This window comes from Prunus dulcis, chromosome 6 (genome assembly GCF_902201215.1).
Source record: "Prunus dulcis chromosome 6, ALMONDv2, whole genome shotgun sequence".
NCBI classification, from domain to species: Eukaryota; Viridiplantae; Streptophyta; class Magnoliopsida; order Rosales; family Rosaceae; genus Prunus; species Prunus dulcis.
In genome coordinates this window covers 4485989-4510027 of record NC_047655.1, presented here as the reverse complement: position 1 = coordinate 4510027, position 24039 = coordinate 4485989, and the positions used below count along the sequence as shown (strand labels likewise).

General features: G+C 36.9%; 3 protein-coding genes across 3 annotated transcripts; all 3 read left to right on the top strand.

Moving 5' to 3' along the window:
• The first annotated feature begins 797 nt into the window (after nt 1-797).
• On the top strand, nt 798-3195 carry LOC117632208. The gene is made up of 5 exons (XM_034365635.1): nt 798-818; nt 1005-1087; nt 1271-1879; nt 1957-2664; nt 2940-3195. The coding sequence occupies exons 3-5, from the start codon at nt 1274-1276 to the stop codon at nt 3048-3050; spliced, it is 1425 nt and encodes a 474-aa protein (XP_034221526.1). The 5' UTR covers nt 798-818; nt 1005-1087; nt 1271-1273; the 3' UTR covers nt 3051-3195.
• Nucleotides 3196-10014: 6819 nt separating this feature from the next.
• Nucleotides 10015-12220, top strand: LOC117629794. The gene is made up of 4 exons (XM_034362400.1): nt 10015-10095; nt 10319-10933; nt 11012-11719; nt 11962-12220. Exons 2-4 carry the CDS (start codon nt 10322-10324, stop codon nt 12052-12054), a joined length of 1413 nt encoding a protein of 470 aa, XP_034218291.1. The 5' UTR covers nt 10015-10095; nt 10319-10321; the 3' UTR covers nt 12055-12220.
• A 5778-nt stretch (nt 12221-17998) lies between these two features.
• Nucleotides 17999-23523, top strand: LOC117630868 (neutral ceramidase 1-like). Its single transcript, XM_034363697.1, has 10 exons — nt 17999-18190; nt 18316-18700; nt 18973-19181; nt 19265-19609; nt 20524-20788; nt 20901-21171; nt 21269-21394; nt 21807-21870; nt 22198-22358; nt 22818-23523. Exons 2-10 carry the CDS (start codon nt 18357-18359, stop codon nt 23367-23369), a joined length of 2337 nt encoding a protein of 778 aa, XP_034219588.1. The 5' UTR covers nt 17999-18190; nt 18316-18356; the 3' UTR covers nt 23370-23523.
• The last annotated feature ends 516 nt before the right edge of the window (nt 23524-24039 follow it).

Here is a 24039-nt window from a genome sequence, read left to right as displayed (position 1 = left end):
AACCTGTATTGTTGTTAGATCTCTATGGTTGAGTTGTCAACTATGGTCGTGAAGGGAAAAAAAAAATATTACAAAACCCACTAAGCTATGACTAAATTTGCTGTATTTGATCTGATATAAAAGAAGCAACACGCAGTGTTTGATGAGTCAATATCAATATTGTTATCACTGTTATGCAAGTCTTTTACTGTAGGGCCATATACATTTCTTCCTAGTTAAGTAATGAGAGTGCTTTTATCAAAAAATAAAAAGTAACGTGAGTGCTTCTCTTTCGAAAAGCTAAGTTCGTTTGATAACCATTTCAATTTTAGTTTTAGTTTTCATTTTGTGCTAGAATATAGAGGAAATAGAGAGAATGAAAGTGAGAATGAGAGTGAAAAGGGGATTGTGAGGTAAGATGAGAGGGGAGGATGGGAGAAATGAGTAACAAAAGTGAAGAAAAAAAAATCTAAAATCTATTTGAAATTGTTTTCACTTTCAAGTTTTTGTTTTCACTTTTGTCACTCCTCCCTCCAATCCTCCATTCTCATCATCTCTCTCAATCTCATCCTCACTCATATTCTCACTCTCATTTTCCTCTGTACTCTTTGGACAAAAAAATAAAAATAAAAACTAAAATTGAAATGGTTATCAAACTGGCGCTAAATGGATGCACCTCTTTGCACACCCTCACTAACTTTACTCTCTCCAGACTCATGGTCTTCTTCTACAAGTTCTACTACAGAAACTTATAACTTTTAGTTGGCTCTTTCTTTTAAGTCTTTGTGTTTTCATTACCTTCATCCATTACTTCGGCTCGGCAGTTCTGCCCAAAAAAGGTTTGATTTTCTTTTCCCATTCATTTTGAGCAGTTTGGACTGAAATGAGTAATCTGCTTGATATCAGTATGTCAACATCTGGGATTCATTAGTTACTCTCTTTGTCATTACTTTTTCCGTTTAGTGTTTGTTCTTTTTCATTCTCTTTAGACTTAATCAATAAGCAATGCTCTCTGTTTTTTTTAGACAGCCCACAAGTAAGTCCTTGGCTCTTGGGAAAGTAAGTTGTAGTCTCTTATATCAGCAAAAACAATTTCCACATTTCAGAGGTTAGTGAACTACCTTGATCGGTAATTGTGCCTGATTATTTAGATTACCTCTGCTTTCTTATAATTTATTTGCAATGTTGAGACTGGTAGAGTTTATTATAGTTTGAATCTGGATCATTTTTCCTCGACTACGGTTTAGTTTCTGTCATTTTCTAAATCGTTTTTTTTTTTTTTGGGTTACAGTCCATGGCCGATAAATCTACCAACAATATTGAGTTGAAGGTCTTGGTGGACAAGGGGAGTAACAAAGTTATCTTCATAGAGCCTGAGAATGATTTTGTTGATGTTCTCTTCAGTTTCATGACAATCCCCATGGGAACAATTATCAGGCTTGCGCGTAAACATTCAGATCCTGTGGTAATAGGTTGCATGAACAACTTGTATGCAAGTGTTGAAAATATTGATGAACAAAAATTTTGGATTGATATATGTAAGGACATGTTACTGCATCCTCGCAACGCAGCCGATTCTCATTGCAATGACCTCAATTTGAAACTTGATGATACTGAGCCAAGACTCTACTTTATGTGCCCCAATTTATGTAAGGTCTTTAGTTATTGCCGTACCTACTGTCCTTGTTCGTGTTTATTAATCATGAATATGGAGAAGAGTCTTTCGTTTCGCGCTTCAGAAGATGGAAGTGTCTTTGTGAAAGGACAAACCAGCTTTACAGTTTCTGATGATTTACAAGTTATCCCCCCAAATTCATCAGCCAATTCCGTTTTTACTATGCTTGGTCTCATGGATGTGGATGCTACTGAGGAGTTGACTATCAATATTGGAACTGTTGAGGTAATTGATGGCTATGGCGCCTTATTAGTTTTGTTTAAAACTGTAGTCGTTGTTTCTGATCTGTTTATCTTTTCCAGATTTTGAATTTGCTCATGTGCTCCTTAGTGTCAAAAACACCTTTGACTGAAACCCTGTTGAAGCCTAAGCAAGATCGTAAATCGAGCAGTACAATTCTTAATCAAGCAATACATATTGAATCGCAAATGTCCGGAGACTCAAGGAATGATGAAGAAGATAAGATTTGTTTGAATCTTGTGGTCAGCAAATCTAAGAAGATAGTCTGTTACGCAGAAGCAGGGGAGGATTTTGTTAATTTGCTCTTCAGTTTCCTAACTCTACCTCTTGGGTTTATAGTAAAAAACATGAAGAATAGTTCCTTGAAAGGTTGCATCGGGCACTTGTACCAAACTATCCAGGATTTGGATGGGCAATACATGATTTCAGATCACCACAAGGAAATGCTACTTGATCCCAAACTTGTTCCTGGTTTTTGCTATTATAACAGTCTTTTAGGAATTGAGGAGACCTCATATTACTATGTAGGTCGTACCTTGACTACTGATAGATCCCTTTGTTCATCGGAATCAGATAAACTCAAAGTGGTCGGTTTCTGTTCCATGGATTTAAATGCTCAAGGATTTCTGAAGAGACCTGCGATGTTTGTAGTAACTGACAATCTGGTTGTAAGACCGATGTCTCGGATCTTTGAGCTGCAAGTTCTTACAGACTTGAATGTGCATGTCACTGACATTGAGGATCAAATTGTGCATGTGGGCAAGAAGGAGGTGAGTTATTATTTATAATTTTTTGGTTAAATGCAGAAAACGAATCCTCGGTTCTTTGACAATTGACAGTAGTAAATTAATCATTGGTTTTGAATTTGCATGTTCCCAAATTGCTGCTGAAAATTTTGTCTACTAGAATGTTTCGTGTCCCCCCTGAGATTTTCATTTTATTTGTCTGTAACACTAAAGTCCTTTTTAGACTTTAGTGGATGCCTATCCAGATGAGTTATATGTTCTTCAAATTTTTATTATCTTGAATTTGTTAATTGTTTCAGGTTTTGCGTCTTTTGTTGGCTTCTTTTCTTTGTGAGTCCGCTCTGACCAATACCTTCGTTGGGGATCTAGGCAAGCCAAAGCAAGAACAAGGAGGGATTGGTTATACATAAGAGGTTGCCCTTATTGTTGCTTATGTTTGGTTAAATTTTGTTTTAGTCATTGCCAATCTTATTCAACAATAGCTCGAGGCTATTCAATCTTCTGACCCCCTTCTATTATAATATATTGGATTATTTTTGGAGATCAGATGAGATGCAGATAAGATCTCAAGGCCCTCTCCACTTCAAGAAAAAAACTTACATGTCACGGGATGTCACAATTTTGCCATTTTCGTCCAATAACATCATGACTCGTGGAAAAGTTATCCCATGTGTCATCGTGTTATGGCCAAGAATAACAAAAAGTATCATCCTCGTTGCATGAGAGTTTCTCTCCCACCCCAGCCATGAAGCAAAGGGCCATGGTGGGGACCATGCACTCAACTCAAAGCTTTTGCCCTTGATATCTTTTTCTTTTTTTCTGTTTTTTCAACACCTCATTAACTGCACTATGTAGGTCAAGCCATCTCCAACTATGAGCCATGGGCTAAATATAGTCCTAAATTAATGCAAAACTCATCTCCAGCCATAGGCTAAAAAAAAAAATTGGCCAAATTTGGAGGGCCACATTTGGCCCTTTAGCCCTCCAACTGGGCCAAATGTAGCCTAGTTTTGGCCAAGACCAAATTTTTTTGTGGGCCAGATGCATGTGCTTTTCAAGAAGAGAAAGTATCACGTGTGGGCAAGAGCACAGAACATCTCATGCAACTGTAGATCCAATATTAAATTCTCGCTGACGTCATCGATGATATCAGCTAGCTGTTAGGTTTTTATTTAATTTTTAATAACATTTTAAAATTTTTAAAATTCATTTTATTTTTAATATATATATAATTGATTTATGATCGTTGGAGGTCAGAACCATTGGTTGAAAAATTATTATTTTTTTTTTTTTAAAACCTTTTTAAATGTTTTAATTTCATTTTGTTTAATATATATATTTATATATGTATTAAAAAATAATGTCTCAAAATCGTAGTTTAATTAAATTAAACAATACATAGTCGTGAAATATATGAGTGTTGTACCATAGTTTTTCTCAAAACAATAAAATATGAAAGGCCCTAAAATATAGTCATACATGGATGAAGATGGAAAAATTAAGCCATGCACCATTCTTTAAAAAATTAATATTTTGGAGGGTTAAATTTTTAGCCATGGACTATATTTAGCCCTATAACTGGAGATGGCCTCACAGTAGGACTAGCTTTAGCTTTTCAATAATGCTCTAGCTTTTCAATAATGCTCTAGCTTTTAAAGCTAAGTAATAGTCATACATAGATGAAGATGGAAAAATTAAGCCATGCACCATTCTTTAAAAAATTAATATTTTGGAGGGTTAAATTTTTAGCCATGGACTATATTTAGCCCTATAACTGGAGATGGCCTCACAGTAGGACTAGCTTTAGCTTTTCAATAATGCTCTAACTTTTAAAGCTAAGTAATAATGCCCCAAATGCTCTAGCTTTTCAATAATCTCCTTGAAATCACAATAGGACTGACTAGTGATTTCTTCCTAGTTTTGCATCGTACATCGAATGCTTAGATTTAGTTGAAAAGCTAAAGCTGAAATGTCCTGCTTCACTCAAGTGAACTTTGCTTTACCTTTTCTTTTTTGAGTCTTGGTGTTTTCATGACCGGATCAAAGAGCTGACCCGAGGTCCAGAGACTGGATTTGGGAACCCAAATAGAATAATACAATTCGTATTTGGGCCTTTGTGGTTGATAACATTATTTAATCAACTATCATTTTATTCTTATCTCAAGATATAATAATACAAGATAACATTATTTAATCAACTTTTTTAAGCGATAGTAATTATCAATGAAAAAAAAAAAAAAAGTAAAAACCAACTATGGTGTCGAATCTTTGACCAAAAATAAAAAATAAAAATTATAAGGACGAATCTTCGTTTATGACCAAACGCAACAACATACTGAATTTTTCTAAAGAAAATTTGACACAACCCAAAAAATAATTAAAAAATCTCTGCTTCAGCAATCAGAAATACATGTACTCAAAACGTGCACATTACCCTTGTTTAAAGAGTTATAAATGTTTTACTTCTCTTTTAATTCACTTCTGAATAGAGTGAATACAAAAAGTAACAAAAATAATACGTAGTATTAAATAAATGATGAATATATTCTTAAAATAAAGCAACATAAAATCATAGGGAGCTACTATGAGTTATTTTTCTCTCCTCAGATTTAGAATATGCTAGAAGTCTCTGTCTGATTTTGCAATTTCTCCCTAAAGCCTTTAAATACCTTATCTGAGATTCAATACAATCATCAAATTCTCAAAACTTTGCATGGTATCATAGCAATGCTTCACGTGTTGGCCCCAATGGCCACGCGTGCTCCCACGTCATCCAATATGTGTTGTCCAAGTGTTAGGCTTAAAAGTTCGCCACACGTGCGGGGGCGTGTTGAGAGTATTTGTCCCACATTAAAAAGTTAAGGGACCAAGTCTGGGTTTATAAAGAGTTAGGCTACTCCCCCCATTGAGAGAGACAAAATTTTGGAGAATTAATAGTTTGAAAAACAGGTCAGAACAGATAACGAAATCAATGATTAACTACAAAGACATAATAAACCTTCACTCCATCATACCATCTTGAGTTCTAAACTATTCTATTATAAAATTACTAAGCTATTCCAAATATGATTCAACCTGTTCATATAATTGAAGAAGTGCTAGCAGTGCACTAACCCGAGAGAAGATGAAATCCATTCCCTAAGGGTTCGAGCATTCTACGCCAGTGTTGTGAATATCGATGTTCGGCATTTCAAGGCTGAAGCATGTAAAGGGATGTTGATATATCCCCACAATGGGGCTGAATCTCATTGCAAAAAGCGCAAACTTAAAATTGACAATGATGAGCCCACAGGGTACTTTGTGTGTGATAGTTGGCAATGCATCTTCGAAAATAAGTCAATAAGTCATTACAAAGGTGTTCTTTGTCAATGTGGAAGATGCATGAATCAGAAGTTCATACTGTCAAAATCCGAATTTGAGCAATTTAAATCTGGACCAACTAATATTCACATGTATTGAATCTCTAATGCTTGAAGACGAAGACACGATGAATGAGGAAGAAGAAGAAAAGATTGTTGTTAAGCTGACAGTCAGCGTATCGAAGAATATTGTATGTTATGCAGTTGCAGGGGAGGATTTTGTTAATTTGCTCCAGTTTTTTTACTGTTCCACTTGGTTTCATAGCAAAGCATATGAGAGATGCCTCTTTCAAAGGGCGCATTGATCAGTTGCACAAATGTGTCAAAGATCTTGAGGAGCAGCACTTGAAGTCAAATTACCACAGGGAAATTCTACTGAGTCCTAAGATTTATCCTGGTTTTTGCTACGAGAACCGTCTTTTAGGAATTGAGGATGGCCCGGTGGCCTCGTATTATTATGCATATTGGCTGGATGGACGTTTGCGGGATATATTGGCTACTGATAAAACACTCATCCCTTCTAACGCAGTGACACTTCCACTCAAATTGAAGCCTCATAAAAGTACTCAAGGGTATTTGAAAGCATCAACGGTGTTCATGGTAACTGACAACCTGATCAGAAGGCCTGCATCTCCTTTCTTTGGCTTTTCGATTATAAATTGTTATGGAGTTACAATAGTATTTCAGTTACAATAGTTAATCCTACTAATGATAGGAAATGGTTAGTTGTCAGTTGCGTTGTTATTAGGCCATAACTCCATATTTATGTTTATGATAATGACTTGTTGTAACTATAGATTATTCTCTACAGACTTTATATATATTGTATAATGATCATATGAATAATATAATGGAAAATCAGTTTCTTCATGGTATCAGAGCTAATGGCTAACGCCGACTAGCCATCCTCCAGTTACCAACATTGAGAGTCGTTAGCGCTCCTCACTCCTCACCCATAAGGGTGTTTGTATGTATAGTGCTTTTTCCTCTCTTCTTCTCAAAGATGAATATGTTTTTTCTTTCCACCTTAGCTGTAGCCGCACCTTTATTTTACCACTACAACCCTTTCTTCTGTTAGCTCATTATTTTTGTGTCTCCGCCGCACCGTCTTCATTGTGGACCGTCTCCTCCATCGAGCTCTCTTGTGGCAACCCATGGCAGCTCCATTTATCTCCCTTGGCCATGATGGCCAGATTTCTGTTTCCTCTGCTAGCCTTGTCACCGCTCACCGAGTCTTCTCCTGGCCGGCTTTTATCTCTCTCATGCCATGCTATCCTGCCGTTGTTGTTCTCTTACACAACCATTGCCTGTCCCTCTTTTGGCTCGCTAGCCCCTTGTTATCCATCAATGTTGGGCCACTTCTCTCTGTTGAAACCGAGCAAAAAAAACTTTTCCTTTCCCTCAAAGATCACACCTCTCCATCGTTGGTTTCTCCACTTGAAATCTCTCTCCACTTCTTCGTCTCTCTCGCCGAGCTGTCTCTCTTCCCTCCACGAGCCTTATCCTAGTCTGCAATCGTGGGTTCTCTCTCTCATGTATTTCTGATGGTTTCTTTATGATGGTTTCCATACTTTCCCCTTGTTTTTTGATGCTGCCTGTCATCGCTCATCAAGCCGTCTCTTTTTCCTCCGTGAGCCTCGTCAACGCTCGCCGAGCCTTCTCTGCCGTGCTACACAGCCGATATTCCCTTGGTACAGCCCCTGTTTCTTCCTTTGTGTTGCCGACTTGGTATCAGCCACTCAAGCCCTATCACTGTGTTGCTGCCTTGGTATTGGCCTCTCACGCTCTATCTATGCTCAACCTGTGTTCTCCTCCCCTTTTAAATGAATTGAAGGTACCTTTCACTGACATAAAGGAGGAAACTGTTGTTACTACATAATAATTCTAGGTAGGCTGTTGATCTGAGATTAACATGGTATGACCTGCATACAAGGTTTGCCATTTGAGAATTCTCTCTTCAGAAATAACAAACAAACAAGAAAAAAGAGGCTAGCTGGCATGTGATTGAATTGTTTTTCTTTTTCTTTTTAAATTTTAAAAGAACTAAAAGGTAATTGAAAAAAGTTGAAATGAAAATTGAAAGCAAACTGACATTGAGGTACCATTCTGAAATTAAAAGGTAAAATGAAAAAAGTTCTCAAGCTTCAAGTCATCTGATTTAGTGGATATGAAGAGGAGTTTTCTGATGACTTGTGATTTTATTACTTACTGCAGGATTTGCATGTTTTGGTGGCTTCTTTTGTTTGTGCCTCTGCTATGATCAATACCTTCATCATTGGGAGCCGAAGCACGAACGATCAAGATGATGCATTTGTTGTAAGTAAACAAGAACTCTGGCTTACACTTTGCATATTGGTCTCAGAGTACTTAACTTTGGTCTTGGTTCTTTATTTTCATTTGTTTTATTTGTTTGGGTTCTTGTCTTTTCTGGTGTCGTTAATTATTTCTGGGCTTTTGGCATGGTTTGCCATTTTGGGCTGTAACCTGTACTGTTGTTATATCTCTGTGGTTGAGTTGTCAACTATGGTCGTGAAGGAAAATAATATTACAAAACCCACTAAGCTATGACTAAATTTGCTGTATTTGATTTGATCTGATATAAAAGAAGCAACATGCAGTATTTGATGAGTCAGTATCACTATGCAAAATAGTGTTATCACTGTTATGTAAGTCTTTTATTGTATGGCCATATAAATTTCTTCCTAGTTAAGTAATGAGAGTGCTTCTCTTTTGGAAAGCTAAATGGATGCATTGCCTCAAATTGAAACTTGACGATGCTGAGCCAAGACGTTACTTTACATGCTCCAAATCATGCAGGGTCTTAAGTTATAACTATGGTAGTACCTACGTACTGACCTTGCTCGTATACGCTTATCCAGTTGCAAGTGTCTTTGTAAAATGATTGTTGTACGAACAGACTCCATAGGAGTCCTAGATCTGTCCAACCCATGCACCGATATTGTTGGTACCTTAACCACCTAGGGGAGAGAAGGTCCAATGGACCTCCAGGTGTGAGCTTTTATCACAAAAAGCCTCAATGTATTTAGGAGTGTTCCACTTATATTCAAACTGTATATTCTTGTTGTATTCCCCGATGTAGGACTTATACATTATGGCTTGTATCAAGCCACCTACACCAATAAAGACAACTCGGGAACAATTGTCAGGCATGCCCGGAGAGTCTGATAAACATGCAGGCTTGTTTTTCTTCTAGGAATCGTATTATTTTCCTATATGTATAATTCGACCTTCCTCATCAGTTGTTGCAATTAGCAATTAAGAACATCAGTGTCTTTTAGAAAACTTAGCGGAGGCCTAGCGGATTTACAAAAAATTGATGAAAGTTAAATAAATAAAAAAACTAATTGGCCCAAGAAAAAGGAAAGGAGGAGTGAAGTTGTAAAAAGTTTTGAGTTCTTTATGGATGATATGGGATTGAAATCTTCTTCCAAATACTATACACTGTGGCTTCTGCTGCTACTAGAACAAAATCCTTTTAACAGTAGAAGCCAAGGACTTCCCTCTCCCCTGATTAGAGGCTCAGTCAATGAAATGATGCCCACTGGGCCATGAAAGATTCAGCATGCAACACAAGATCTCAGGCCCTCAGCCATGAAGAAGAGGTTCATGCAGACAAGTTCTTGCTTTTCTTTTTCTTTTTATTTTGTGTAATTTCAAGTTAATGAGGTGTTAATGGAGACATCACAAGTTCTTGCCTTTGTAATATCACCTTTGGAGCCTTGGCTATCTCCTTTTCTTTAAAAAAAATTAAAATTAAAATTTTTTTAATTTTTAATCAACACCTCATTAGCTGCACTGTGCAAGTCACAGTGGAACTAGCTTTGGCTTTTAAATTTCTTCCTAGTTATGCATCCTACATTGAATACTTAGCTTTAATTGAAAAGCTAAAGCTAAAATGTCCTTCTCCACTTACCCTTTGTTTATTTATTTATTTATTTATTTATTTATTTTATATAAACTTAATCCACAAGCAATGCTCTCTATTTTGACAGCCCACAAGTAAGTCCTTGGCTCTTTGGGAAGTAAGTTGTTTCTAGTCTCTCATATCAGCAAAAACAGTTTTCACATTTCAGAGGTTAGTGAGCTACCTTGATCGGTAATTGTGCCTGATTTTTTAGAATATTACCTCTGCTTCTTCAATTTATTTGCAATGTTGTTGATTATAGTTTGAATAGAGAGAGGATATTGATCATTTCTCCTCGATTATTGTTTAGTTTCTGTCATTTGCTAATTGGATTTGAATAGAGAGAAGATATTGATCAATATTTTTTTGTTTTTTTGTTTTTTGTTTTTAACAGTCCATGGCCGATAAATCTACCAACAATATTGAGTTGAAGGTCTTGGTGGACAAGGAGAGTAACAAAGTTATCTTCATAGAGCCTGAGAATGATTTTGTTGATGTTCTCTTCAGTTTCATGACAATCCCCATGGGAACAATTATCAGGCTTGCACGTAAACATTCAGATCCTGTGGTAATAGGTTGCATGAACAACTTGTATGCAAGTGTTGAGAATATTGATGAACAAAAATTTTGGATTGATATATGTAAGGACATGTTACTGCATCCCTGCAATGCAGCCGATCACCATTGCAATTTGCTAAAATTGAAACTTGACGATGCTGAGCCAAGGCGCTACTTTATGTGCTGGTATACTAGTTCATGTAAGTTTTTAAGTTATGACAGGAATACCAGCAGTCCTTGCCACGGAGGAGTTATGGATCGGGAGAAGAGTCTTCGGTTGGACCCTTCTCAAGTTGGAAATGTCTTTGTGAAAGGAGAAATCAGGTTTACAGTTACTGATGATTTACAAGTGATTCCCCCAATTGCGTCAACCAATTATGTATTTACTAAGCTTGATGTCATGGATGTGGATGCTACTGAGGAGTTGACTATCAATATTGGAACTGTTGAGGTAATTGCTGGCCATGCCTTTTATTTATTTTTGTTTAAACTGTAGCTGTTGTTTTTCTGAGCTCTTTATCTTTTCCAGATGTTGAATTTGCTCATGACCTCTTTGGTGTCAAAGACACCTTTGACTGAAACCCTGTTGAAGCCTAAACAAGAACCAAAACTGAGCAGCAGTAAAATTATTAATCAAGCAATACATATTGAATCTCAAATGTTCGGAGACCCAATGGATGGTGATGAAGAAGGTAAGATTTCTGTGAAGCTTGTGGTCAGCAAATCTAAGAAGATGGTCTGTTACGCAGAAGCGGGGGAGGATTTTGTTAGTTTACTCTTCAGTTTCCTAACTCTACCTCTTGGGTTTATATTAAAAAACATGAAGGATGGTTCCTTGAGAGGTTGCATTAGTCATTTGTACAAAACTATCCGGGATTTGGATGGTCAATACATGATTTCAAACCACCACAATGAAATGATACTCGATCCCAAACTTGTTCCTGGCTTTTGCTACAAGAACAGTCTTTTAGGAATTGAGGAAACCTCATATTACTTAGTAAATAATATGTTGACTACTGATAGATCCCTTATCTCAACGGAACCAAGTCAACTCAAAGTGATTGGGAAAAAGGATGACAGTGCTCTGGGATTTCTGAAGGGACCCGCAATGTTTGTGGTAACTGACAATCTGGTTGTAAGACCCATATCTCGGATCCTTGAGCTGCATATTCTTAAAGATTTGAATGTGCCTGTCACTGACATTGAGGATCAGATTGTGCATGTGGGTAAGAAAGAGGTGAGTTATTATTTATAACTTTTTGGTTCAATATACTAAACAAATCCTCGGTTCTTTGACGGTACTAAATTGAATCATTGGTTTTAATTTTCCATGTTCAATGACTTCAGCTTGACTGCAGCATATAAATTATCTTTGTGTCTGTTAAGTCCTTTGATTTAGACTTTAGTGGATGTCTTTTTGGATGAATTATATATGTTCTTCAAATTTTTATTGACTCTTGAATTTGTTAACTGTTTCAGGCTTTGCATCTTTTGTTGTCTTCTTTTCTTTGTGACTCTGTTCTGACCAATACCTTCGTTGCGGATCTTAGGGAGCCAAAGCAAGAACAATGAGAGAATGGTTCTACTTAAAAAGAAGAGGTTGGCTTTGTTGTTACTACATAAGAATTCTAGTAGGCTATTGATGTGAGATTAACTTTTGTGTGTACATGGTATGACCTGCATACAAGGTTTGCCATTTGATCATTTTGGGCTGTAAGAAACGTGTACTATTTTGCTAGATCTATGTCTTAGCTTATGTTTGGTTAAATTTTGTTATAGTCATTGTGCAATCTTATTTCTGAATAGCTTGAGGCTCTAGTCAGCCATGAACTATGGTCGTGAAGAAAAAGTATAAACCCATAAAAGCTTTGACTAAATTTGCAGTATTTTTGCGGACGTAGATTGGGGCAGGAGCCTACCTCGTTGCACCCAAGTTTGAGTTCACCTCCCGTAGATTAGATTAATTTAGAGTTGTTATAAAAATCAAATAAAAATTTGCAGTATTTGGTCTGATATAACCAAGCAACATGAAGTATTTGATCTGTGTATGGTTCTGCCATGATCTGGCTTTGCTAATGAAGAGATTGATCGCGTTCCCAATAGCTGGGTCATCAAAGGCGGGACCTAATCTTAAATGTTTTAATTCTCTTTTAATTCAATTTTTGAATAGAGTAAATACAAAAGGTAACAAAAAATAATACGTAGTATTAAATACATGATGAATATATTCTTAAAATAAAGCAACATAAAATTGTAAAGAGCTACTAGAAATTATTTTTCTCTTCTCATATTTAAAAGCTCATAGAAGTCTCCCTATTTTAAGGGGGTGTATTCAATTAGGATTGTAGAGAATTTAAAAAGATTTAAAAAATTGGGGTGTATTCAATTTGGATTTATACGAACTTTAAAAGAGTTTTTATAAGTCTGAGTGTATTCAATTCAGACTTGTATTAACTTTTGAAAAGTCCATACAAAGATGTGGATAGAAAGCATGGTTGTAGCTCTAATTTTACAATTTCTCCCTAAATTTTTTGAATGAGGTGATTTAGGAAGTCCATTGTAGGTGATTTTATATCTATGAAGATATAATTACAAGTTAATAAGGTGTCAATGGAGACAACACAAGCTCTTGCTTTTTAGTGTCTCCTTCCTTTTACACCTAATATTCAATTCCAGAGATTGGAATATTCATGGTAAAGTAGGAAGAAAAACTCGATTAGCAAAATAGTGTTATCTTGTTTCATAGAAGTTTTTCTCCGTAGCAGGGCTATAAATTTCTTCCAGTTAAGTAATGAGAGTGTTTTTTGGAGAAAAAAAAAAAAACGGAAACAAAAACAGTAATGAGAGTGCTCTTACTGACCAAAAAAAAAAAAAACTGAGTCGTTTTACTGACACATAAAAGTAATGAGAGGAACCTTCGGAAAGCTAACTTTACTCTCTCTCCAGACGGCAACTCATGGTCTTCTTCTACAAGTTCTACTACAGAAACTTATAACTTTCAGCTGGCTCCTCTTTTTAAGTCTTTGTGTTTTCATTACCTTCATCCATTACTTCGGCTCGGCAGTTCTGCCCAAAAAAGTTTTGATTTTCTTTTCCCATTAATTTTGAGCAGTTTGGACTGAAATGAGTAATCTGCTTGATATCAGTATGTCAACATGTGGGATTCATTAGTTACTCTCCTTGTCATTACTTTTGCTCTAAATATTGATAATATTCTTGTTTTTATTTTATTTTTACAAATTGATAATATTCTTTTTCCGTTTAGTGTTTGTTCTTTTTCATCCTCCTTAAACTTAATCAATAAGCAATGCTCTCTTCTTTTTTTGACAGCCCACAAGTAAGTCCTTGGCTCTTGGGAAAGTAAGTTGTAGTCTCTAATATCAGCAAAAACAATTTTCACATTTCAGAGGTTAGTGAACTACCTTGATCGGTAATTGTGCCTGATTATTTAGATTACCTCTGCTTTCTTATAATTTATTTGCAATGTTGAGACTGATTTATGCTTACACATCTGGTAGAGTTGATTATATTTTGAATCTGGATCATTTTTCCTTGACTGTTGTTTAGTTTCTGTCATTTGCTAATTGGGTTTGAATAGAGAGAGGATATTGATCCAAGTTTTTTTTTTTTTTTTTTTCCTTACAGTCCATGGCCGATAAATCTACCAACAATATTGAGTTGAAGGTCTTGGTGGACAAGGGGAGTAACAAAGTTATCTTCATAGAGCCTGAGAATGATTTTGTTGATGTTCTCTTCAGTTTCATGACAATCCCCATGGGAACAATTATCAGGCTTGCACGTAAACATTCAGATCCTGTGGTAATAGGTTGCATGAACAACTTGTATGCAAGTGTTGAGAATATTGATGAACAAAAATTTTGGATTCCTAAATGTAAGGCCATGTTGTTGCGTCCCCGCAATGCAGCCGATTCTCATTGCAATTTGCTAAAATTGAAACTTGACGATGCTATGCGAAGAGAATAATATGTGTGCACCAGAGGATCTAAGTTCTTAAGTTTTGACTGGCCTATCAAGTGTCCTTGCCCGTGTTCATCAGTTATCGACGAGGAGAAGTGTCTTAGGTTGCACCCTTCTCAATTGGGAAGTGTCTTTGTGAAAGGAGAAATCAGGTTTACAGTTACTGATGATTTACAAGTGATTCCCCCGATTGCGTCAACCAATTCTGTATTTACTAAGCTTGGTGTCATGGATGTGGATGCTACTGAGGAGTTGACTGTCAATATTGGAACTGTTGAGGTAATTGCTGGCTATGACTTTTATTTTTTATTTTTTTTTGTTTAAACTGTAGCTGTTGTTTCTGAGCTGTTTATATTTTCCAGATGTTTAATTTGCTCATGAGCTCTTTGGTGTCAAAGACACCTTTGACTGAAACCCTGTTGAAGCCTAAACAAGAACCAAAACTAAGCAGTAAAGTTATTAATCAAGCAATACATTTTGAATCTCAAATGTTTGGAGAATCAACGAATGACGAAGAAGGTAAGATTTCTGTGAAGCTTGTGGTCAGCAAATCTGAGAAGATGGTCTGTTACGCAGAAGCGGGGGAGGATTTTGTTAGTTTACTCTTCAGTTTCCTAACTCTACCGCTTGGGTTTATATTAAAAAACATGAAGGATGGTTCCTTGAGAGGTTGCATTAGTCATTTGTACAAAACTATCCAGGATTTGGATGGTCAATACATGATTTCAAATCACCACAATGAAATGATACTCGATCCCAAACTTGTTCCTGGTTTTTGCTACAAGAAGAGTCTTTTAGGAATTGAGGAAACCTCATATTACTTAGTAAATAATATGTTGACTACTGATAGATCCCTTATCTCAACGGAACCAAGTCAACTCAAAGTGATTGGGAAAAAGGATGACAGTGCTCTGGGATTTCTGAAGGGACCCGCAATGTTTGTGGTAACTGACAATCTGGTTGTAAGACCCATATCTCGGATCCTTGAGCTGCATATTCTTAAAGATTTGAATGTGCCTGTCACTGACATTGAGGATCAGATTGTGCATGTGGGTAAGAAAGAGGTGAGTTATTATTTATAACTTTTTGGTTCAATATACTAAACAAATCCTCGGTTCTTTGACGGTACTAAATTGAATCATTGGTTTTAATTTTCCATGTTCAATGACTTCAGCTTGACTGCAGCATATAAATTATCTTTGTGTCTGTTAAGTCCTTTGATTTAGACTTTAGTGGATGTCTTTTTGGATGAATTATATATGTTCTTCAAATTTTTATTGACTCTTGAATTTGTTAACTGTTTCAGGCTTTGCATCTTTTGTTGTCTTCTTTTCTTTGTGACTCTGTTCTGACCAATACCTTCGTTGCGGATCTTAGGGAGCCAAAGCAAGAACAATGAGAGAATGGTTCTACTTAAAAAGAAGAGGTTGGCTTTGTTGTTACTACATAAGAATTCTAGTAGGCTATTGATGTGAGATTAACTTTTGTGTGTACATGGTATGACCTGCATACAAGGTTTGCCATTTGATCATTTTGGGCTGTAAGAAACGTGTACTATTTTGCTAGATCTATGTCTTAGCTTATGTTTGGTTAAATTTTGTTATAGTCATTGTGCAATCTTATTTCTGAATAGCTTGAGGCTCTAGTCAGCCATGAACTATGGTCGTGAAGAAAAAGTATAAACCCATAAAAGCTTTGACTAAATTTGCAGTATTTTTGCGGACGTGGATTGGGGCAGGAGCCTACCTCGTTGCACCCAAGTTTGAGTTCACCTCCCGTAGATTAGATTAATTTAGAGTTGTTACAAAAATCAAATAAAAATTTGCAGTATTCGGTCTGGTATAAACAAGCAACATGAAGTATTTGATCTGTGTATGGTTCTGCCATGATCTGGCTTTGCTAATGAAGAGATTGATTGCGTTCCCAATATCTGGGTCATCAAAGGCGGGACCTAATCTTAATAAATCCAAGTTCCCATGAGAATTCTCTCCTCAAAAATAACAAACAAACAATGCGTGGCATGTGGTTGAATTGTTCTTCCTTTTATTTTTAAGTTTAAAAGAACTAAAAGATAATTGAAAAAAGTTAAAAAGAAAATTGAACGCAAACTGACATTGAAGGTGCCATTCTCTGACATTGAAGTGCAAACTGTGCAGGTTGGGAAGGAGGAGGTTAGTTATTGTTTGTAATTTAATTTTGTAGCAACTCATTATAGTTGATGATTTCTGATCAGTCAATAAAATTTTGTTACACTGATGGGGATGGGGTCCGGACATAGGTCACCAACCACATACACGAGCACCGAAATCTAGGGCTAGTGCAAACTCACATATATCGTAGCAAATCCATGCCACAAATAAACTATTTTATTAATCATCAACATATATCTCTATAACTATTAGATTAGCCTTATTTATAGGCTTTACAAGACTTGGGCACCAAGGCTACTTGGTCCAAAAGTAAACTAATTAATTATAAAATCACACATAAATAATAAAAGATATCATAAAACTACCTAAATAAGAAAATAACAATATATCATGAAATAACTAATTAAATGGTAAATATCTATCTTGATCCACCCCTATGCTCCTGCATCATACACTTACATTGTACACAACTAATTTTGTCTGCCACTGCTTCAATTTGACTGCTCATGCATTAATTGTCTGTGTTTCTTCTAGTTTTGAAGCTTCAAGTACATATTCTTAGTAGTTTTATTGTTGATGTCTCTTGTAATGTTACTTGCTGCAGGCCTTTCGTCTTCTGGTGACCTCTTTTCTTTGTGACTATACTCTCACCAATGTATTCCTCAGGCATCAAAGAAAGAACTATATCCCGGACAGCTCGGTTGCGTAATAAGATGAGGTGATGCTCTCTGTTTTGCTTTTGTTTTTCTGGTTTTTTTGCTGATGTTTAACTTTGTGAAACACAAATATATTTGTCGAGTTCTGAAGCTTCAAGTCATCTGGTGTAGTGGATGTCTATATATATCAAGAGGAGTTTTCTGATGACTTGTGATTTTCTTAGTTACTGCAGGATTTGCATCTTTTGGTGGCTTCTTTTGTTTGCGCCTCTGCTCTAATCAATACCATCATTGAGAGCTGAAGCAAGAATAATGAGAGCTTGAAAAATGTATGATTAAGATGATGCATTTGTTGTTTAACTTATGTAATGTGGCTTCCAGCATAAGCAAAATGAAATGACTCAATTAAGTATTAGAGTAATGGTTTTGGATTATATATGTCCTGGTGTTGTACCTTTATCTGCAAGAGAGGTTCGACGATCTTTCCTCATGGTAGTACGTTTTTGGCATAGTCTAGACTAACTTTACAACTCTTTGTATTTTTCAAGTATTTGACGTGCCTTAGCGGGCTTCATTAATGATGATGTACAAAGCCGATCCAATCAAAATCAAATACTTGAGACTCACAGTACACAGCCGGTTCCATGCACCCAAGGGCCCAGCCCGCCACGTCAATTCAACAAATTCATTTAAAATAGAATTTCTGACAACTACCAAAACCATATTTAAGCATCCGTGCGTGCCTTCCCTTCCCAGCTACCTGTAATATTTTTCTTCGCTTTGACTGCATAACAAAACGCGGGTGTGCTCTGAAGCTCTTCTCTCTCAAACACTAACACCTCTCCCTCCCTCTCTCTCTCTCTCTCTGATCACTGGCTTTGTTGAAGCACCGGGTCAGCCAAAACTGCCTGAAAGTGTATTGAGGTACAAACTAATGCGTGAGAGCTCATTTCAGTTCAATTTTGAAGTGGAATTCTTACTAATTCTCTAACTGTGTTGAATTTTTTTCATAAAAAATTTGCTAATTTTGTGTGTTTCTCCAATGGAAGGAAATGGTTAAGCTATAATCGGTTTATTTGGAGGAGCTGCCATGGAGTTTTTGGGTCTCGGCGATAACAAGGTTCGGAGAACTTATGGAGCTTTGTGGTTCAAAATCGTAATTCTACTCGTTCTGTGTAGTGTCGAAGGAGCTCTCTCCGATTCGAACTATTTGATTGGTCTTGGGAGCTACGACATCACTGGTCCTGCTGCTGATGTCAACATGATGGGGTACGCGAACACGGAGCAGATCGCTTCGGGGGTTCACTTCAGGTTGCGAGCTCGCACGTTCATTGTGGCCGAGCCGCAGGGGAACCGAGTGGCTTTTGTGAATCTTGATGCTTGCATGGCTTCACAGCTTGTGAAATTGAAAGTGGTGGAGAGGTTGAAGGCAAGGTAACCCATTTTACTGACATTTTTGGAGCTAAGCTGCAATTGTCTATCAATGTGTATAAATTCTCAAATTGCATTAGTTTCTATGGGTGATCGTATCTTTCATGTTATTTGATATGTTTCTAAGGTCCCATAAAAGCTGTTGTAACTTGGTAGCAAGAGAATTTTAAAATGAACCAAGTTTAGAGGAGTGGCTAAGTTCACAGTTTGTTTTAAGGGTGATTTCATCTTTTTAGGGTATATGACAGAAATCTTACTGGGTTATTATTTGGCAGGTATGGGGACCTGTACACTGAAAAGAACGTAGCTATTAGTGGAATTCACACCCACGCTGGCCCTGGGGGCTATCTCCAATATGTGGTGTATATTGTAACATCTCTTGGGTTTGTGCGTCAGTCATTTGATGTCCTTGTTGACGGCATTGAGAAAAGTATTATTCAAGCTCATGAAAATCTCGGGCCAGGATCAATTTTTGTTAATAAGGGTAGGTGGGAGAGTCCTGATCCTTTTCTTTTTCTTTTCAAATATTAGTGACTATGTCCTCATGTAGGTTTTGGTTCTTTACAGGGGAAATCTTAGATGCTGGTGTAAATCGCAGTCCTAGTGCTTATCTCAATAACCCTGCATCAGAGCGCAGTAAATACAAGTATGACGTCGATAAAGAAATGACTCTTCTGAAGTTTGTTGATGATCAATGGGGTCCGGTTGGCAGCTTCAACTGGTTTGCAACTCATGGAACTTCTATGAGTCGTACAAACTCATTGATTAGTGGGGATAACAAGGGTGCTGCTGCTCGATTTATGGAAGACTGGTTTGAGGAGACTGGTTCTAGAAGTGCATATTCTGGTGAAGTTGCTGCTGATGGAATCCCGCGAAGAGTCTCAAACTTATTTAATGACCGTCGTGATAATCGTGAGTTACTCCAGTTGCATTTAATTACTGTACATGAAGATAAAATTGGTTTAGGTTCTTAAGAAATAGCTGAATTGAATTATAGTTAAAATATGACACTGGTCGTGAGCTAGAATTTTGGCACAGAAACAACTTGTCATATTTAAACCATGTTACTACAACACACACCCTTTGTAATATTTAATGATGTCTTAGCAGAGGCTATACCTGTATCAAGGATTTAGATACTGCATTGCATATGGGCCTGTCTTTGTTATTTGCATATGTCTGGGATGTTAATATTGTTCTCGACTTCTCTGACTTTTAAGCTAGAGTTTTACATGGTGATGCTTGCTTGATGCCCAACTTATGTCTGTACTACATATATGATGTACACGGATACTGCAAAATTTTGTGTACCTTAAGCATGGCTGACTTGCCTGTGTGTGTTTTCCTTTAATTGAGGGGAACCAATGAACTTTGTGTGTTATAAGAGAACTTTTGAAAGCAAAACCAAGTATGCAAGTGGAGCTATTCTCAAAATCATTCTGATGTCTTTTAAAATATGGCATGTTAATAAGATTTGACCTCTTTCAACTCTCTACCTTGATTGTTTTTTATCTGTGCATCGTATAAACATATGTCATAATCTGAAGGAGACTTTGGTGCATTTGCATGTTAAATGTTGGGTTTCATTGTACATTCAGAACTATGGGTTTGGCCAGGACTATCTTCTTATAGGAATGTGAAGCAAGAAATGGAGCTATATCCAGTCTACGATGGATTTATTGTTAAAATTGACTAACTAAGATGTAGAAGTAAGATTGGTTTGTTCTCTCAGATTAGGTTGTGTTGAGTTATCATAATACTTTTAGTTATGAGAACAACAAGAAAGGGGTAGAAATTGTTTAATTTGTTTTTAATTCTGATTTCAGACCATGAGTTACTAGAGCTTGCTGCATCCTTTCAGTCTCCTCCTGGTAAGCTAGCAACCAGGACCTTGAGTGTTGCAAGACGTGTCAGGGGTGCACTAAGGCAGGCTGACAAGCCTGGATTTGTTTCTGCATTTTGTCAATCAAACTGTGGTGATGTAAGCCCGAATGTTCTAGGCGCTTTCTGTACAGACACTGGACTACCTTGTGAGTTCAATCACAGCACCTGTGGTGGGAAAAATGAGTTGTGCTATGGCCGAGGACCGGGGTATTTATTCCTTTTCCCACTATATTTCTTTTGTTACTGACATGTATACATATGACTATGGTTTACGATGCCTGTGCAAATACTAAATTGCATCTTGTACATGACGTTACAGTTACCCAGATGAATTTGAAAGTACACGTATGATTGGTGAGAGGCAACTCAGAAAAGCTGTGGATCTTTTCAACAAAGCATCTGAGCAGTTGAAGGGGAAGGTTGACTATCGCCATGCTTACATAGACTTCTCCCAACTTGAAGTGACGCTTACCAAACAGGGAGGAGGTTCAAAGGTTGTAAAAACATGCCCTGCTGCAATGGGGTTTGGATTTGCTGCTGGAACCACTGACGGACCTGGAGCTTTTGATTTCACTCAAGGCGATGATAAGGTAACATGTAAATGCAATATTTCATGTGTAGTGCATGTTCTATGCTCTCACAATAATTTCTAACTGACCATTTTGCATTGTTATTGTGTCATATCAGGGAAATGCCTTCTGGAGGTTGGTGCGCAATGTACTCAAAACACCAGGCAAGGAACAAGTGGATTGTCAGAATCCAAAGCCAATCTTGCTTGATACTGGTGAAATGAAGGAACCATATGATTGGGCGGTAGGTTGCATCACATATTTCATTTGACAAAGATGTAGCATTAAATGAAACTCCCTAAGTAGTTGGATCATATAGTTTCTCATTCATACCATTTAAAAGTCTGTGTAATCATATAGCTTCACCTGATATATTATATTGTAGTTGAGGTTCATAACTTATATCAGATTCATGTTATATTAGCAATAGGAAATAACAGCTTCTGTTTCATCTGTTCTGGATTCTTCAGGAGACCATCTGCATAGTGGAAAAAAAAAATATATTCCATATTGTCTTTCATGTATAGGCGTGAGGTTGCAGCCATTTGAGTTGTTTTCTCTATGAGCTAGAAAAATATTTTTGGTAGATGTCTTCTGAACTACTATAATATTTTCCCTAAAGTTTACTTATATCTCTCTCTCCATTGTTCCTGCAGCCTTCAATACTTCCAATTCAGATCATTCGAATAGGGCAGCTTGTCATTCTCAGTGTACCTGGAGGTCGTATCTTACCCTTCTTTCGTAAAACTAAATACTAGGAATTAATGTTTAACTTTTTGAATGTGTGAACAACTTTAACTTTCTTTTTTTCTGAGTTTCTGTTTTAATAATTATAAGCAATCTAGAAATAGCCTATATTTTTAAAAATAGTAGAGGGGCCAAATGGTGAATGGCTAGTATGTTATTGCAGTAAGTGTCTAAACAGCACTTTTGTTAATATGTTAAAGTTGCTTTTTTGGACACACTGAAGTCCTTTTTTTTTTTACTTTAAACTGGTCAACAGTTTGAATGCCTCCTAAATTTTTGTCATGAATTTGTTCCGCACAGAATTTACAACAATGGCTGGTAGGCGTCTCCGTGATGCTGTGAAGACAGTACTGACTAGTGGTAGTAATGGCGCAAATGTTCATGTTGTTATAGCAGGATTGACTAATACTTATTCACAGTATATAACTACCTTTGAAGAGTATCAGGTGCAGAGATATGAGGTCAGTTCTTAGTTTCTTGAATTTATAGATTGCTTATACATTCTAACAGAGAGATAATTTGGAAAATTCCTAGGATATATTAAGCAAAATTAGTCATAAAATCGTAAAACTTGTTAGTAAGCTAACAGTGCACCCTAAATATGACATATAGGTGGCTTACAAAATTCTCAGAACGACTGTTCAGTAACCAGTTTAGACTACTGGTTCTTCCTACTAGGAAGTGGTTTAGGAGTGAACATGTGCTCTCGATAATAAAATAAATGCCATATTCCATCAGCCTCCTGTGGGAACAGCTTGATTTCACCCTCTCTTTTTTCGTTAAGTTAGTTTTTATAATTTCTATTGTAGCGTTGTGGTTCAAAATTCATAAATAGGTGTGTTTATTATGATTATACAGTTTTGTCTTGGGACTGTTATAGTGCAATCGAAATTCATTATTTAACCCATTATGCTGCCCAGGGTGCCTCCACTCTGTATGGACCACACACACTCAGTGCCTACATTCAGGAGTTCAAGAAGCTTGCTACCGCTCTCACCAGTGGCAAACCTGTTGCACCGGGTCCACAACCCCCTGATCTCCTTGATAAACAAATAAGCTTACTTACACCTGTTGTGATGGATGCAACCCCTCGCGGTGTTAGTTTTGGGGACTGCAGCTCTGATGTTCCTCAGAACTCCACCTTCAAGAGAGGCCATGACATGGTAACAGTTACGTTCTGGTCAGCTTGTCCTCGGAATGACCTTATGACTGAAGGTACATTTGCCCTTGTGGAGATTCTCCACGGAAAGGATACTTGGGTTCCAGCTTATGACGACGATGATTTCTGCCTGCGGTTTAAGTGGTCAAGACCTTCCAAACTCAGCACTAGAAGTCAGGCAACCATAGAGTGGAGAATTCCTCAGTCTGCAGCTCCCGGTGTGTACAGAATTAGACATTTTGGTGCCTCAAAGAGTCTGGTGGGATCGATTCGCCACTTTACAGGTTCATCTAGTGCTTTCGTGGTAGCATAAGACTCTGTAACTTTGTATACGGGTATTTGGTAGCATTTTTTGCTAAACATACGACTCTCTGTTGTACCACCGGATCTATCTTGCGCGTATAGAGAGCATCCCATATTTCTTCGTTTGTACTATGATGCAATATAATCACGTTGTTTTTATACTACTCTCGTGCTCTCTGCCAAATCTAGAAAATTGGTTTGCAAATATCCCTTTGGCGAAAGGGTGGATATGATAAAATGGATAACAGGTGCAATAGCAATCAAATATGGAATGAAAATTAAGGTAGCTGGATAAAAAATAAAGGCTAAATTATACTTTAATTTAATATGTGTACTTCCAGGAACGTGTATTGGAATTATTTTAGTTTATGTTTCTCTCGTGTTTGCTAACACATGGGTATTAGAATTATTCGAATTCTAGACTCTACTGCGTTTACTTATACAGAATAAAAAAATTATGTAGGTTACTAGAAAAAAATCATAATTCAATTCCAATTGTTCAACTCCCATTCCTATGTTTCCCGATTCATTCCAATTCCCATGTAACTTTTTTTATCAAACTAGAGCCAAATAACACTATAAAAATAGCAAGTTTCATCAAACTTGCTGCGGTTTTCATGTGATCGGAGCATTCATTTTCATCATATTGGTTTGGTGAAAATTTAAAGAGTAAAAAGGAA